This window comes from Natator depressus, chromosome 11, assembly GCF_965152275.1.
Source record: "Natator depressus isolate rNatDep1 chromosome 11, rNatDep2.hap1, whole genome shotgun sequence".
In the NCBI taxonomy this organism is placed as follows: Eukaryota; Metazoa; Chordata; order Testudines; family Cheloniidae; genus Natator; species Natator depressus.
This window is the reverse complement of record NC_134244.1, coordinates 56,151,781-56,168,433: the sequence shown is the minus strand read 5'-3', so window position 1 is coordinate 56,168,433 and position 16,653 is coordinate 56,151,781. Positions and strand designations below refer to the sequence as shown.

The 16,653-nt window shown below is 43.4% G+C and overlaps 1 protein-coding gene across 9 annotated transcripts in view; it reads left to right on the top strand.

Annotated features, from left to right (window-relative positions):
- Positions 1-16,653, top strand: part of ANKRD44 (ankyrin repeat domain 44) — a 203,032-nt gene that overhangs the window by 139,204 nt on the left and 47,175 nt on the right. For 4 of the 9 annotated variants that reach the window (XM_074967820.1, XM_074967819.1, XM_074967814.1 and 1 more), the window contains exons 15-16: positions 4,362-4,442; positions 7,168-7,279. In XM_074967820.1, coding sequence (XP_074823921.1) covers positions 4,362-4,442; positions 7,168-7,279 — 193 coding nt within the window. Of the gene's footprint in view, positions 1-4,358; positions 4,443-7,167; positions 7,280-16,653 lie in introns of all 9 variants that reach the window. The other 5 variants (XM_074967817.1, XM_074967813.1, XM_074967810.1 and 2 more) reach the window with 2 other exon arrangements.

The window sequence follows — 16,653 nt, the reverse complement described above, 5'->3', positions numbered from 1 at the left end:
TTTGTATTCCTTGTTTTTACTGTGTTTCCAACTCATTGTCATTTGTATTCTCTTCCTGCCACAATCTCATTTAAACAAACATAAACCCACTAGCAAAGGTAATCCTCTTCCTCCTCCTAGACACACCCATTATTGAAATAGCTTTGACTATAATTAGAGTCATGTATAGTGCAGTTACGCTGCTGCACAATGTATGTTTTTATTCAAGTTGCAACATAAATCGCCAAAATGCTGCCCACCTTCTCCTGCTGAACGACTTCCCCTCCCATTTTGCCTTCCTGTTTCCTTATTCTGGTGGTTTTCCCACAAGATAGAGTTCAGGGAATTTCCCATTCCTGCTCTACTGTTTTGGTCTTTTTAAAAGGATAGAGCATGAGGCAATGCGAGGGAGATCTTTCCAGGTGTGGGATGACAACAAAGACAAGCTATTGCCAGCATACCCATACTTTTCTGACAGAGGTGGAATAGGTCCGAGGGTGCTGGAACAATATGTACAGTGGAGGTTTTAAGAGCCATTCAACCAAACTGTAAATCCTGTATATCATGGAAACCACTTCAAGCCAGGCGGTACACCATCATCCCTAGTTTCAGCACCTATGAGTTAGGCCCCTTGTGAACATCACTGTGTGGGCTGACAGAAACAGAACCCATTGGGGGTGAGAGGCTGCTAAGCAACTGGGGACTCAGCAGGAGAGGTAAGATTCTGTGTTCCAGCAGAAAAGTGGGAACAGCCACTGGCAGAAAAGACTACTGTACTTGTGGGAACTGGAGGTCCATTGGTTGGAGGTGTTATGCCATGCTCTTAAGCCCATTGGGAACAAAGTCTGATTCTAGTGGGGTTAAGAAACTCTCCGCAACAGCTTCATTAATGACATCTCCCCTTCTCTCAAATCTCTGGTTAGTCTGTACAATTTCTAATTCTCAGTTTGTTACATAATTTGGTGGTGTCTGCCCTATGACAGGAAGCATAGATCAAATGGCCTTGATTATAGCGTTAGGTCTCCTTTGGAATTTAAAACCATTAGTCTGCTGTTTTCATTTCCTGTTAGATATCCCCACACAGTTCTCTCTGTTCCTTCTCTGCTTCTCTCCTGGTCTAAGGGATCATTCACTTTAGTTTCTTATACATTTAAGTCTTGTAACAAATTGTTTGACATACAATTCATTTCCAGTATAACACCTTCAAAAAGCTTCAATGCTCTCTTGAAATGGCCTCTGCGTAGCCCCACTGTAGAAGGTTGTGTGCCAGGCCATTGCAAACCACAGAACCATTCCCTGCAGTAAAACGGATAGGAAGTATATGAATGTCACCCTCAGATCCATATGGTCCTACCCATGAGGCAGCAGCAGGGTCTTCAAAGGACTGCACTTCCTGTACATCCATCCCTAGTATATGATAGAGTAGAGGGAAGGCAAGTGGAAGTTTCTAGGTATGTCTCCATCAGGAGCTGTTACTCCTTGTACTGAAACAAGTCAGGGCCCTGCCTGTAAATTGGCCCTTGGCCAAGCTTAGGATGCATCAAGCCAGTTTTAGCAGCAGCAGAAAGCCTGATTCATTTAGTCAAGTCCCCAAACATCAGTAAGATTGCTTTTCCCTCGTTGCACTCCTGGTTGTTTCTATGGCTTCCAAGATAATGGAGGGGGGCAGTACCTTCACATGAGACCCACCCCCCACCCTCCCCAGGATAGAGAATCACATAAACTAGGCCAGCTTTGAAAACTATCTTCTTTGTTGGTGGCTTTTGCAATGTGCATATCCAAAAAGATACTAAACTATCAGGTGGCGATGGACCTCTGTAGAATGTCTTCTTATGGAGTGTAAATTTCCTGTGAGATGACCCTTTCCGGAGAAGTTAAAAGGTGAGACACATGTTGCTGGACATGTCTAGCACTGTTGCTCATTCTCTGGCATCAGCAGTTATACTTCACAATGTTTTATGGCTCAGACTGTTTGGGTTGCCTCAAGATGTTGCACTCTAATGTTTTCGATTTGCTCTCTAGAGACCCCGAGGTAATACTAAATCTGTTGAAATTAGAAAACTAGATACTAGATCTATGGCTAAATCCCTAGGGTTTTCTCACCCATCTTTCAGACCAAAGTTGTCATCTGTCTCATTTCAGAATCTCCTCAGTCCTCTTATCTCTCTGGGTGCCAACCCCAGCAATAGAAAAAAGCATTTAAGCCTGCTAAGACTTCTGAATCTAACAATTACAGTAAAGACCATGTTTATCGGCCATGGTATATGTCGTCCTTGCCTGCTGTTTCGCCTGGTGGTGCCATAGAGCTTGGAACTAATCCTACCCCTTCCCATTCTTTGAGAGGGGAACAAAGGAATTTAGGACTGGAAGGTGTGTCCTGGGTCATTGAGTCCAGTCCTAAATTACGGGCAGTTCTGTCATGTAATCCCAATCATGAATTCATGATGCTCCATCTCAAGACGAGTAAGGTTGTCTGACCCCACTACTCCTGTTGCTTACAGTTAGCACAGACTGTTGAATCTTGGAGACTGCAGAAGGAGCTGGCAGTTAGAAAACACTGAGCAAATTTGATGTGGAAGGCCTTGAGACACAGCACACATGGATGCATCTTCTTCTCTCCCCTCTTCCCCCAGTCATTTTTCACAGAAAAAACACATTTCACACTTAGTTCCAACTGGAGCATTGGATTTGAACATCATGGGGAGTGTTCTTGTCTTCTTATATTGTCCTTTTAGTAGCCACTGTATCACTTAGATGAGTGAATAAGATTCAAGAATCCCCTTACTGATCTGCCTTTAGTATGCTATGGAATGATACTATGCTTTTGTGGCCTTACCCTGAATTTATGCCGGATGATTATTTTATGTTCATTGCCATTTTGTAGGTCATCATGGCTATTTCAACATATGGAAAAAAAATTCCAGAGGTCAGGCCATTTAGGTCCAAAGACCATTGAAGATGATTCTTCTTTGTATCCAGCCCAGTAATGAGCAGTTCAGGAAGGACTAAAAGTTTGTTCTACCAGAGATTTAGCTGTCTTGACTTCTTCTCAGTTGAATGTATCCATTCCTACACTGAGAATTCACAGACGCATTTTAATGAAATAGATAGGCCGCTTACCAGTAAATAGAGATTTCTGAATGTATTGCCTCTGCAGATCAGCACAGACTCTCCCTCCACCCCACTTCTTGAGACTTATTAATAGATTTAAGTGAGATCATCTGAATATGGTTAGCAGATACAGCCTTTAACTGTGGCTGGGAATATTTGGGTCCATGGTCAATGCATGTGCCATCCTCTAACACTTTTACAGCATAGAATGGTTCATTTACTTCTGAGGCACGACACATGAGTAATAGTCAGGGAACATCCTGTATCAATTAATGGTGCATATTCTGCATATCTCAAATATCTATAATGTCTGAAATCCTACTGGACAGACAGAATTGGGATCATTATTGGGTTACGTAGTGTCAAATCTGGATGTGGAGGATGGGACACTGAATGTTTTGAAGAGATGCACCATTCTGTACTGCTCAAAATCCAGTCTGGAATACATGTGTTGGATAGAGACTAAAATTAGTTATGGGCAAATTAGTTTGGCAAAAAATCCAACTAGACCAAACTGTGTTTTTGAGTCAAATATTTGTGAAGGTTCATAGCAGTTCAGAAACTTTTTTTTCTTTCTTGGCTCTTGATTTCTCCAGCCCTGAGGGTCAAATAATGTCTGTCTACAAAATTTAACCCACTACCAGCCATCCCCACCAGACTGATCCCCTTCATGTAACATTGCCAGAGACACTCCACTTTCCAGTAGGCTCAAAAGTTTGAATATTTGTTCAGCCCTTTATACGTCTAAAGAGTTTTGCTGGAGTGTCATCATAGTGTTGCCTAGAACTTTACAGAGTGTGGGAACTGTCAGCAACCCTTCGAGAGCACAGTCAAGACAGGCCAATTTAGTGCTGGTGGTTAAAATTTCACAGGGTTCTATCCCTTGGTCAACAAGGAAGTACAGCAAGTTACCATGGGTAGAGGATGGAGATGGGGAACACAGGGTTGCAAAGAAGAGTCTTTGAGGGCAAGGGGCAGGTGTGGAGAAACAGAAAGTTCCAGAAAGTGATGAACAAACTGGTTCTGATAGAAATCAAAACTTTTTGATTACGTTGGAAGTTGACATACAGAATGAAGAGCTGGTATATTTTAGGTGTGTTCAATGTTTGGGAATGTGATTAGCTCATATGCTAGGCCCTTTATTTAACCTGACTAATGCCAAGAAGTGGTCACTTGTTTGGAGGAGAGAGTGGGGGTGGTAAATTACACCAAAATCACTGATCTGACATTTTGAAAACGAGTTGCATTTTTCTATCCCTTATGTTAAGAAGAAAGAATATTTTAGGTAACTCCCATGAAAATGCCGAAGAACTTGAAAGAGCCAATGAGATGAAGGAAAAAGAAGCTGCATTGTAAGTTTGGTGTCAATACAGCAGACTCCAATTTTAGAGAATCGCTCTGCTTCTTTGGGCTGCAGTTTACACTCCTATCTTGTTCACTCATTGCTCTGCTACAAATGCCTGATACTATTAGGAGTTAACCTGAGTAAAATGCTCTTTGATGTATAAATGTATTTACCAGTTCTGTTTCCATGCTTGTTGCTTTTCCTAACTACATGTTTATTGCATTGGTACTCTAATAATTCTTTAATATCACACACTATTTTATTTAAATGCAATACACTGGGTTTGTATGTTGCAAGGAAAATATAACCCAGTGTCCTCAACAAGTATTACTGTGTTCAAATCTGATGTTTTTATGCAGTGTTTTTGTTTAAAATGACACTGTTGTTGATAATAGTTTTACATTAGTTTGACTGCATGGTTGTGACATGTGGAAGAGAGTGACAAAGAAATGGAGGAGATGGTATGATGGGATAACATGGTTTTGGTAATTAAATATTCATGGTAAATAGGCCCAATGGCCTGTGATAGGATATTAGATGGGGTGGGATCCGAGTTACCCAGGAAAGAATTTTCTGTAGAATCTGGCTGATGAGTCTTGCCCATATGCTCAGGGTTTAGCTGATGGCCATATTTGGGGTCGGGAAGGAATTTTCCTCCAGGGCAGATTGGAAGAGGCCCTGGAGGTTTTTCGCCTTCCTCCGTAGCATGGGGCATGGGTCACTTGCTGGAGGATTCTCTGCTCTTTGAAGTCTTTAAACTACGATTTGAGGACTTCGGTAGCACAGATATAGGTGTGAGGTGTTTTGCAGGAGTGGTGGGTGAAATTCTGTGGCCTGCGTTGTGCAGGAGGTCAGACTAGATGATCATAATGGTCCCTTCTGACCTAAATATCTATAAAGAAAACGTTTTGAAATCTTTTTCCAGAGGGGTAAAAAATTAAACTCTGATAGATGACCCAGCGAGTACCCAGAAAATATTTGATTCAGATAGAGAAATTATCACTATCAAAAGAATTTAAAAGATATGTATTTAGGATCATAGCTCATTTGCCATTGAGCTCAGAGTCAGCCAGCTACTGGATTAGTTTAGATACCTGTGATTTTGATCAGTAAATTTTGAACTATATCAGTAATGACATTGTCACTTTTCTTAGTTCTAAGTAAGCTACTTACCCCATGATAAAGTTAAACATAATTTTCTTGTTGGCTTTGTTGTAGAATTGCATCTTAAAAAATAGAGGGGCAGTACTGGCTGAGTTGAACTTCAGATCTGTTGGTATCTCTGACAGGCGTTGCTGGGGTGCAACTTGGAACTTGGGTACTGCTGAGCCCTCTGTCATACCAGCATGGGCTCCCCCTCTCACCGTGATGCTGTGACAAGCTGCAGACCTCTCCTGGTCCTGCACTCACACAAACATTTACAGGCAGGGACACACCCAGCTGAGTTACATGAATGCTTTTGCCAGCCACTCATGAACCAACAAATAGAGGCTCCAGCCAGTTCCCCCTAGCTCCCCAGCCTAGGACCCCAGAGCAATACCATCCTGCCCTGGTCAAAAGCCTGACCAGTGTAAGTTTATTATCCAGTCCACTCCTCCCTCAATGTGGAGAGGACATACAGAGGTTTTTGTTAACTGAGCTAAGATTTTTTTCATGCACTTCACTCAAACCACACTTTTTTTTAGGTAAAATATAAAACAGATTTATTAGCTACAGAAAGATAGATTTTAAGTGATTATAAGTAATAAGTATACAGATCAAAGTAGATTACCTAAGAAATAAAACAAAATCGCAATCTAAGTCCTATAAAATAGACAGGATTTGAATCAAGCAGTGGCTCACCCTTATGGTACAAACAGTTCACCAATCTTCCAGACACAGGCTGGGATTCCTCCTTTCCTGTCTGAGACCACCTCCCCAGTTCAGTCTTTGTTCCTTAGGTATTTCCAGGTGTTGAGTTGTGGGGGAAGTGAGGACAAGTGATGATGTCACTTCCCCCTTTTATAGCTTCTTCCTTGTGGAGGGAACTTCATTGTTCCAAGCAGAGTCTCCAGCACAGTTTGCAGAAAAGTACAGGCACAGGATGGAGTCCAGTATCACATGATCTAGTCACATGCCCTTGCATGTTTTGATGAGTCATAGCAGCCATTATCCATATACTGGCTGAAGCATTCACAGCAAAACCCATCAGGTAGAGATAAGGTTCTCCTGTGGCCTATAGTGTGTCTTAATAGGCCATCACCTTGAATGGTTCATCCACAATGTGCTGGCTACACTGGATATAAACTACCTTGTTGGTGTTACCCAGGAGCAAACACATTTGAAATACTGGTACATAGTCAATATCCATAACTTTAGATACAAAAACGATACATTCATACAAATAGGGTCATCATATTCAGCAAATCATAACTTTTCCATTGATACTTTACATGACATATTTCATATAAGACATACCATAATCATATCCTCATGGTATATATGGTGGTGTCCTGGTGTTGCTTTGGGATACAGAGTGTCACAGTATCAAACAAGCTACTCCAAGACCAGCAGATATTGCTGCACAGAAGTTTAAGGCAGGAAAACTCTTGTGTGGTACAAGATTCTGTAAGGAACATAATATTGAATAGCCAGCCTTTTAGAAAAGAGGCTTTAGTATTGCTCATAGTTGCAATGGAGATGATTCTATTAAATGGTATGATCTGTAATTTAAATGTGTACATTATTCACAGGTGTCTGGAGTTCCTGCTTCAAAAGGATGCCAATCCATCGATCCAAGACAAAGAAGGGTACAACACAGTGCACTATGCTGCTGCTTATGGCCATAGACAGTGTTTGGAATTGGTGAGTCAGCTCAATCAGTGCTAAGACATCCATTTTCAGAAGACGTTCACGGGCATGTTATGAACTCTACAGGATTGTTATTGTTTGAGCACCATAGATGTTCATGATGCTGAAGAAATGTAGAGGAAGGTACACTACAGACAAATATTCAGAACCAGATGTAACTTGGCATTGTTATGGCCCTTTCAACACAGATCCTTGATCCCTGCACAAAGCCAGAGTAAATGGCCCTCATGTGCGGGCAGACAGGTGGCATTCTCCTCCCTTTCTCCCACCCCGTTTTCCAGAGGCATGGAGCGCAAAGCTAGTTGTTCTATCTTGTCCATGAAGTCATGGGTCTACTGGACGTGCTCCAGTCCCAGCTGTCCTTTTGCATTGCTATGAAAAGAGCCATTAAGGAGGACTGCAGCTGCAGGAGATACAGACCCAAAGCCTCTCTCCCCTGCAAAGGGGAACCATAATGGGTTTATCTCTGGTTAGAAATGTCCTTGCCTATAGGAATGGGAGCAGAGTTCGGGTCTTTGTGTTTAGGTGGTGTTGAACATGTGGTATGTGTTTGTTTAAGGCTCCAATTCAACAAAGTACTTAAGCATGGGTTAGCTATAAAATACAGGATTAATCCAATCTCTGTTCAACAAAACACTTAAACACACAAGATCAATGGGACTTAAGCACATGTTACATGCTTCACTGGATCAGAGCCTAAGTGTAGCATGGCTTTGGAGAGTTTTGATTGCAGTCAAAACATTACTTAAATGTGTTTTTTTATGTGACTATTCATCATAGACAACACATTAACTGAATGATCTAATGAAGCTGAGTAATGGTAGCATGACGCTCCTTACTATCAACTGCACAAAAGTGTAGTACCTTTCCTTACGTATTATGCAGTAATTGCAGTATTGCCATAGTCCATGTCAACATTATACTCCCTAATTTTCATATGTTTAACCATATCAGGTAGGGAAAGGATATACTTGTCAGCAAAAAAAGCAGAGTTGCTAGAAAATTATATAGTGTGAATTTATAAAAAGCTCTGAATTGTAAAAATGAATAGCATGTGATGCAGATTAGCTGAAGTGCTTGAAATTTGAAGTATGATGAAGATTTTATTTATATTGTTGGATGTTTTGTTGGCTCTAATCACACCAAAAATGGCGTAAAGTTGAGAAATAAAATTTTATGTGTACTCAGTCCCGTAAAACAGAGGCATCTGGTGCCTTTTTAGAACCTTTTTTTTGCTTCCTTGTTTGTTTAACAGGCCAAATTATTTCTGTATTAAAAGGGGTGACGGCACAATACACAGGGACTGCTTTTCATAATATGCATAGTAATAGTCACAGTTGCCATATGGGAAATTGTGTTGATGGTCTACATCAAAGTCACAAAATCAAGGAAGCTCGAAATTGAAATTTCCCTATGGCAGCTCTAAATCCAAGTTTTAGGTGGAGCATTAAGCCTTATTAACTCTCCCCCTTAATTTGTGAGCATACATGTCACAAAATGTTAGCAAAAGTGGATGGGAATCTGGGAGGCAGTGACCATGAGTTGGTTGAGTTCAGGATCCTGACACAGGGAAGAAAGGTAAGCAACAGAATACGGACTCTGGACTTCAGGAAAGCAGAGTTCGACTCCCTCAGGGAACTGATGGGTAGGATCCCCGGGGGGAATAACATGAAGGGGAAGGGAGTCCAGGAGAGCTGGCTGTATTTCAAGGAATCCCTATTGAGGTTACAGGGACAAACCATCCCGATGTGTCGAAAGAATAGTAAATATGGCAGGCGACCAGCTTGGCTTAACGGTGAAATCCTTGCAGATCTTAAACATAAAAAAGAAGCTTACAAGAAATGGAAGATTGGACAAATGACCAGGGAAGAGTATAAAAATATTGCTCGGGCATGTAGGAATGAAATCAGGAGGGCCAAATCACACCTGGAGCTGCAGCTAGCAAGAGATGTTAAGAGTAACAAGAAGGGTTTCTTCAGGTATGTTGGCAACAAGAAGAAAGCCAAGGAAAGTGTGGGCCCCTTACTGAATGAGGGAGGCAACCTAGTGACAGAGGATGTGGAAAAAGCTGATGTACTCAATGCTTTTTTTGCCTCTGTCTTCACAAACAAGGTCAGCTCCCAGACTGCTGCGCTGGGCATCACAGCATGGGGAGAAGGTGGCCAGCCCTCTGTGGAGAAAGAGGTGGTTAGGGACTATTTAGAAAAGCTGGACGTGCACAAGTCCATGGGGCCGGACGCGTTGCATCCGAGAGTGCTAAAGGAATTGGCGGCTGTGATTGCAGAGCCATTGGCCATTATCTTTGAAAACTCGTGGCGAACGGGGGAAGTCCCGGATGACTGGAAAAAGGCTAATGTAGTGCCAATTTTTAAAAAAGGGAAGAAGGAGGATCCTGGGAACTAAGGGCCAGTCAGTCTCACTTCAGTCCCCGGAAAAATCATGGAACAGGTCCTCAAGGAATCAATCCTGAAGCACTTACACGAGAGGAAAGTGATCAGGAACAGTCAGCATGGATTCACCAAGGGAAGGTCATGCCTGACTAATCTAATCGCCTTCTATGATTACTGATTCTGTGGATGAAGGGAAAGCAGTGGATGTATTGTTTCTTGACTTTAGCAAAGCTTTTGACACGGTCTCCCACAGTATTCTTGTCAGCAAGTTAAAGAAGTGTGGGCTGGATGAATGCACTATAAGGTGGGTAGAAAGTTGGCTAGATTGTCGGGCTCAACGGGTAGTGATCAATGGCTCCATGTCTAGTTGGCAGCTGGTATCAAGTGGAGTGCCCCAAGGGTCGGTCCTGGGGCCGGTTTTGTTCAATATCTTCATAAATGATCTGGAGGATGGTGTGGATTGCACTCTCAGCAAATTTGCGGATGATACTAAACTAGGAGGAGTGGTAGATACGCTGGAGGGCAGGGATAGGATACAGAGGGACCTAGACAAATTAGAGGATTGGGCCAAAAGAAATCTGATGAGGTTCAACAAGGATAAGTGCAGGGTCCTGCACTTAGGATGGAAGAACCCAATGTACTGCTACAGACTAGGGACCGAATGGCTAGGCAGCAGTTCTGCAGAAAAGGACCTAGGGGTTACAGTGGACGAGAAGCTGGATATGAGTCAACAGTGTGCCCTTGTTGCCAAGAAGGCCAATGGCATTTTGGGATGTATAAGTAGGGGCATAGCGAGCAGATCGAGGGACGTGATCGTTTCCCTCTATTCGACATTGGTGAGGCCTCATCTGGAGTACTGTGTCCAGTTTTGGGCCCCGCACTACAAGAAGGATGTGGATAAATTGGAGAGAGTCCAGCGAAGGGCAACAAAAATGATTAGGGGTCTGGAACACATGACTTATGAGGAGAAGCTGAGGGAACTGGGATTGTTTAGTCTGCAGAAGAGAAGAATGAGGGGGGATTTGATAGCTGCTTTCAACTACCTGAGAGGTGGTTCCAAAGAGGATGGTTCTAGACTATTCTCAGTGGTAGAAGAGGACAGGACAAGGAGTAATGGTCTCAAGTTGCAGTGGGGGAGGTTTAGGTTGGATATTAGGAAAAACTTTTTCACTAGGAGGGAGGTGAAACACTGGAATGCGTTACCTAGGGAGGTGGTAGAATCTCCTTCCTTGGAAGTTTTTAAGGTCAGGCTTGACAAAGCCCTAGCTGGGATGATTTAGTTGGGGATTGATCTTGTTTTGAGCAGGGGGTTGGACTAGATGACCTCCTGAGGTCCCTTCCAAGCCTGATATTCTGTGATTCTATGTCCCCTCTCCCTTGTCATTGCTGCCAGGCTTCCCTTGTTTGGTGCCTCCTCCTAGCAATGTTCTCATGTGTCCTGTCCTGTTTGGGAGGCTGTCCTTGTGTGGATTTTTCATTTAGAAATGATACAGACATGCAAGGAAAGCAAACATATTCTGCTCTGATCCCTCGTTCTCGTTTGTCTGAGTTCTGGGGCTGCACCTTGTCCTACTGGGTCAGATTAGGTGTTGTGCCTCCCAGAGGCAAGGGGGAGAAGACAAAGGGGGCTTTGTGCCAGCTTTGCATCTTGCCCATCTTTGGCTGTTCCCCTGGCCAAAATGGACCCTGAAATAACTAAGGCAGTCTGAAGAGTTATAGCAGCCTCCTTGGTACTGCTTGTAGCACGAGCCAGAGTGGCCATAACGGAGAAGTTCCATCCCCAGCACATCCACTATGCTATGACTTGCAGTGGAGCCAGTGTAAAATCATCACTGGTGACAATGCTGTCGTGTACCATGATTATTTTATGGAGAAGTGGTAGAAGATTGTGTGTCTGGGTGCTAAGATATAAATCTGTACAGTTCAGGTGAAAGGGAACAGGAGCAGTGTGTGTTGTGGGAGACCCTGGCACGGTTTGGTTGTAATTTAGTGTGCCCTGAACAAGAGAGGTATGTCTAGAATTTTGTCTGGAACCACAACCTTTATTTTAGCTATTGACTGCAGTAGATTGCCACGGTTTTTCTTAGTTTAACAAACCAGCCCTTAATTTTTATTCATTTCCCTTCATGATTTTTTTTTGTACTGCAAGCCCCTCCTTTTCCATGTAACACAAGGAAGAAGAGTAAGTCGTCAAATTCTGATTCCCGTTCTTCCACCCTCCATGTATTCATTGGAGGGAAAGAAAATACAAAATCTTTTCTTCATCCTAGACTGAAATTTAGAATCATGCCCAATCTGATAATCTCCTCTACCATAAACAACAAGAGTGACTTGTAACAAGGGTGGCTTGCCCCTTAATGGCTGGAGGGCCTGGGCCAGCCAAACCTGATCATTAAAGGAGCTAGACCTGTGTGAGAGCTGCTAATTCCCTATAAAGAGCAGCAGGTGGCTGCAGTGAGTGGGGGATTCTCAGAAAACAGGAGCCTGAGAAGTGGTAGCTTGCTTGAAGAAGCAGCTGCAGGGGGCAAGACTGGCTTCTGTGGAGACATTGAACTGTGGCCCTGGTCTGGGAAAGAAAGCAAGAACTTCCCAACTAAGGGAAAAGAGACACTTTGGGGTCAGAAGAACCAGTGCGTGTCTCAGGACTAAATAAATTGGACCCCAGGTGGGGAATATTTTAATTTTTCCTTTAGACTGTGCGGCGTTTAAGGAGCCCCATGAAGGAGAAAACAGGGATGGGGAATGGCAGAGGCACCCCTGTCTGTGAGGGGGAGCTCAGGAGGCAATAGCGGCCACACTGCTACAGATTGGTGCAGTCGCCAGGATCTCTGAACCCCTTCCTGTCAAGGACGGAAGCAACAACGGTGTAGCGCTGGAGAACAAGATGGAAGAAATACTGCATTATCTGATGTGACAGCAGCAAATCCAGGTTGTCCTCTTGCAACTTCTGCAAGATCAGCAGACAACAGGAGGTGCTGTGGGTAGCCCAGCAAAATCAACAGCCCGTGATCAGTGGAAAGGTATGCACTGGACTTCTGTTTCTAGTGTGGGAAACAAGAACAGACTTGTTTGAATGCCCAGTGTGGCCAGTTTGAATGCCCAGGGTGGCAACCTGATTCCAGAGGTGGTCCAGTCAGAATCAGAGGAATGCTGAAGGATGGATCGGAGGAAAGGGGGGAAGAGGCCACCTAAATGCTATAAGTGTGGAAAGGCTGGGCACATTAATTCTGCCATTTAAAGAAGCAGTTGAGGAAAGCCCTGCAGTATAAGGAGGATAATCCCTGGCCAGATGGATGAAGGGTGAGATGGTGCAGCAGATTCCCAACACAGAGGCCTAAGGAGAAAAAGGCCAAGAAGCATTCTGTTGTAGCATCAGAAGCCCATAAGCTAGGCAGGGGAATGCTATAGTCTATTGCCAGAAGTGCCAGCTCCAGAGGGAAAAATCGTTTCCCTAATCAAGGTGGGGGAGATGACACTGGGTTGGAAGGATGAGCCAGAGAGGATCAGGTACCGAGTAAAAGAACTTAAGCACAGAATGGAGGAGGAGGCTAATGAGTTGAATAAAGCAGAGCAGCTGCAGGCTTGGGTCCAAGAAGTCAAGCAGCAGAAAACGTCAGCCAGGAGCGTGTATGAAAGTTCACATACCTGGAGGCTGCATAAGGGTGGATGCTGCAGTCACGGCAGAACCTGGTACCGCTGCCAAGAGGTGTGACACATTGCTGATAGGGGAGAAGAGTGAAAGGCTGACCTTTCCGAAAGAGAAGTATCAGGAGAAAATGGCTGCATTGGAGGAGGCCAGGCAGCTGACCTTGAGGGAAAGGAGTGAGCTGGTTGAGGAGCATCAGGCAACCCTAGAAGAAAGGGATCACCTGCTTATCATGGTTAGTGAACTGGATGGAAAATTGGAGAGTGCCCAAACACTGCAGTCCCAAAGCTGAAAGCATCACTAAATGGAGGAAAATATAAATCTCTCTCTTCCCCCCCCCCCCCCGGGTAGAACTTGCCCTGGGGTGGGGAGTGCTCTTGGTGTGGGGAAGGAGATACAAAACAGGGTGACTTGACTCTTAATGTCTGGAGGTTTGGGCTACCTGTACAGGACTCCTTAGTTAATGTTGCAGGAAGCATTCAATTCTAATTAACCCCCAGGTTGAATCTGTGGATTGATGCATAGGATTGCTTGCTTCAAGCATTCTGCAATTCATCAGACTTTCCAAAGGGCTGGTTATATTCATGTTTTTCTGTTTTATGGTGGTTTCTGACCTAAACTGTATATAAAAAACCCTATTTAAAATAATTGGTCACTTCTTAATTAAAAGATATAAAAGGAAGAGACCATATAAAATGGAGATAAATTAGTTAGGAGAACTGATCCATGTTTTCTTAAGCATCCTACTTTTATCAGCATTATTTTAAAAAAATTCCCTGGTTTCAGTTGGGGAAAGGATAATTGTCCATGGAATGAGATGTTTTTTTGGCTTCTCTGTTATTCATTGTGGACCCTATCCTAGGAACAAAGGAGCTCCCTCAACTCTCGTTAAGATTAAATAAATCATTCCAGATTCTTCAAATAATTAAGGTTAATTTCTGCTCACAATTATGCTTTTCTGTAAGGTTGAGGTTGCACATGTATAACTGAAAGCGAGATTCTATCCTCAAAGCATCAGTGATCTATAGTACACTCAGAAACTCAGCCCCTCCGTATTCACATAACGAACAGGAAGGTGATTTTAGAAAAATGTCCAGCCTTACAATTAAGATGTGTAGTGCACAGATAATGCTGTGAGTGTATGTGTTTTATTAAGAAGTGTAAGCTTCTCCCAATGTAAAGCGGGACTCTTGACACTGGAAAGTAGGGTAGGGCAAAAAGACTGGGCATATTAAGGCATGACAATCTCCCTTCTTCCAACCCAAGCCCCAATGTAGGAGGTGCTAGCTGGGGAGGGGTGTGGCCTAGGCAGCTGGGAGATATTCCCTGGTCAGTTTAAACTGGTAGGGCTGTGAGGGAGTCTCAACGGTGACTTAAAGTTGCCTCCCCTGCTCTTGCTCTCCAGTGGAACCTTTGAGGGAGGGCAGCATGGAAATGTTACCTGTCCATCCTTTGTGATGAATCCTTTGTGTTGGGCTCAACGGGTAGTGATCAATGGCTCCATGTCTAATTGGCAGCCGGTATCAAGTGGAGTGCCCCAAGGATGGGTCTTGGGGCCGGTTTTGTTCAATATCTTCATAAATGATCTGGAGGATGGTGTGGATTGCACCCTCAGCAAGTTTGCAGATGACACTAAACTGGGAGGAGAGGTAGATACGCTGGAGGGTAGGGATAGGATACAGAGGGACCTAGACAAATTAGAGGATTGGGCCAAAAGAAATCTGATGAGGTTCAACAAGGACAAGTGCAGAATCCTGCACTTAGGACGGAAGAATCCCATGCACCGCTACAGACTAGGGACCGAATGGCTCGGCAGCAGTTCTGCAGAAAAGGACCTAGGGGTTACAGTGGATGAGAAGCTGGATATGAGTCAACAGTGTGCCCTTGTTGCCAAGAAGGCCAATGGCATTTTGGGATGTATACGTAGGGGCATTGCCAGCAAATCGAGAGACATGATCGTTCCCCTCTATTCGACATTGGTGAGGCCTCATCTGGAGTACTGTGTCCAGTTTTGGGCCCCACACTACAAGAAGGATGTGGAAAAATTGGAAAGAGTCCAGCGGAGGGCAACAAAAATGATTAGGGGACTGGAACACATGACTTATGAGGAGAGGCTGAGGGAACTGGGATTGTTTAGTCTGCGGAAGAGAAGAATGAGGGGCGATTTGATAGCTGCTTTCAACTACCTGAAAGGGCGTTCCAAAGAGGATGGATCTAGACTGTTCTCAGTGGTAGCTGATGACAGAACAAGGAGTAATGGTCTCAAGTTGCAGTTGGGGAGGTTTAGGTTGGATATTAGGAAAAACTTTTTCACTAGGAGGGAGGTGAAACACTGGAATGTGTTACCTAGGGAGGTGGTGGAATCTCCTTCCTTGGAAGTTTTTAAGGTCAGGCTTGACAAAGCCCTAGCTGGGATGATTTAGTTGGGGATTGATCTTGTTTTGAGCAGGGGGTTGGACTAGATGACCTCCTGAGGTCCCTTCCAACCCTGATATTCTATGATTCTATGAATTCTTCCTCCTGTGTGTAGTATCTGCCTGCCTCAGGGCATCGAGTTGGAAATCCTACATCTTCCCACACCAGCTGGAGTGAACTGAGTGTTGTGTGTGAATGGGGGTAGTTAGGAGAGAAGGGAATTAATAATGAAAAGGCAAATCTTTTGACCCAGTTAGATAAAGCTTACACGGTCATCCCCATCATAATATCTTGTTCTGAAATAGTGTTCAATCAGAGGGCTTTTGTACCTGATGGCACTTATGTCATCTGGGATGTTAATGGAATATCTGTACAGTAGTGAATAACATCATGCAGCTAAAGAAATGGGGATGAGAATGGATACCTGAATTCTATCTCCATCTGTAACTAGCCAGTCATAAAAGACTGAATGGTAGGCACACATATCTGATTAAATGTGTCAGGATCTCCCATCTGCTTTCTTTCTGCTAAAAATAACCTCTTTCCCTACACATTTTTTAAAATCTGGACTGATTCCGTTAGTATTCAGGGAGGTCGTTAGCTAATATTTTGGAGTCATGGTAAGATTAACATCACTGAGTTAATACTGATGTTTTTAAAAAACCTGTATATTTCACTGAAATGGGCCATGAATGTAAAATCTGAATTGATGTGCAAAGTGTGAAATTTAAGCTGTAATTTCACATTAAAATGTTATCTGGAAGGCCAGTTAAACCCCTTTGATTTTATGTAGGTTTAGAGCACGTAAAATAAATGTCATTCTGCAGCAGTGAAATATTTTGATTGGCCATAAGAATTAATTATTCTTTTTTATTGTAATCTATTCTCTCCTTTGTTCTATCTGCAAATGAATTCTA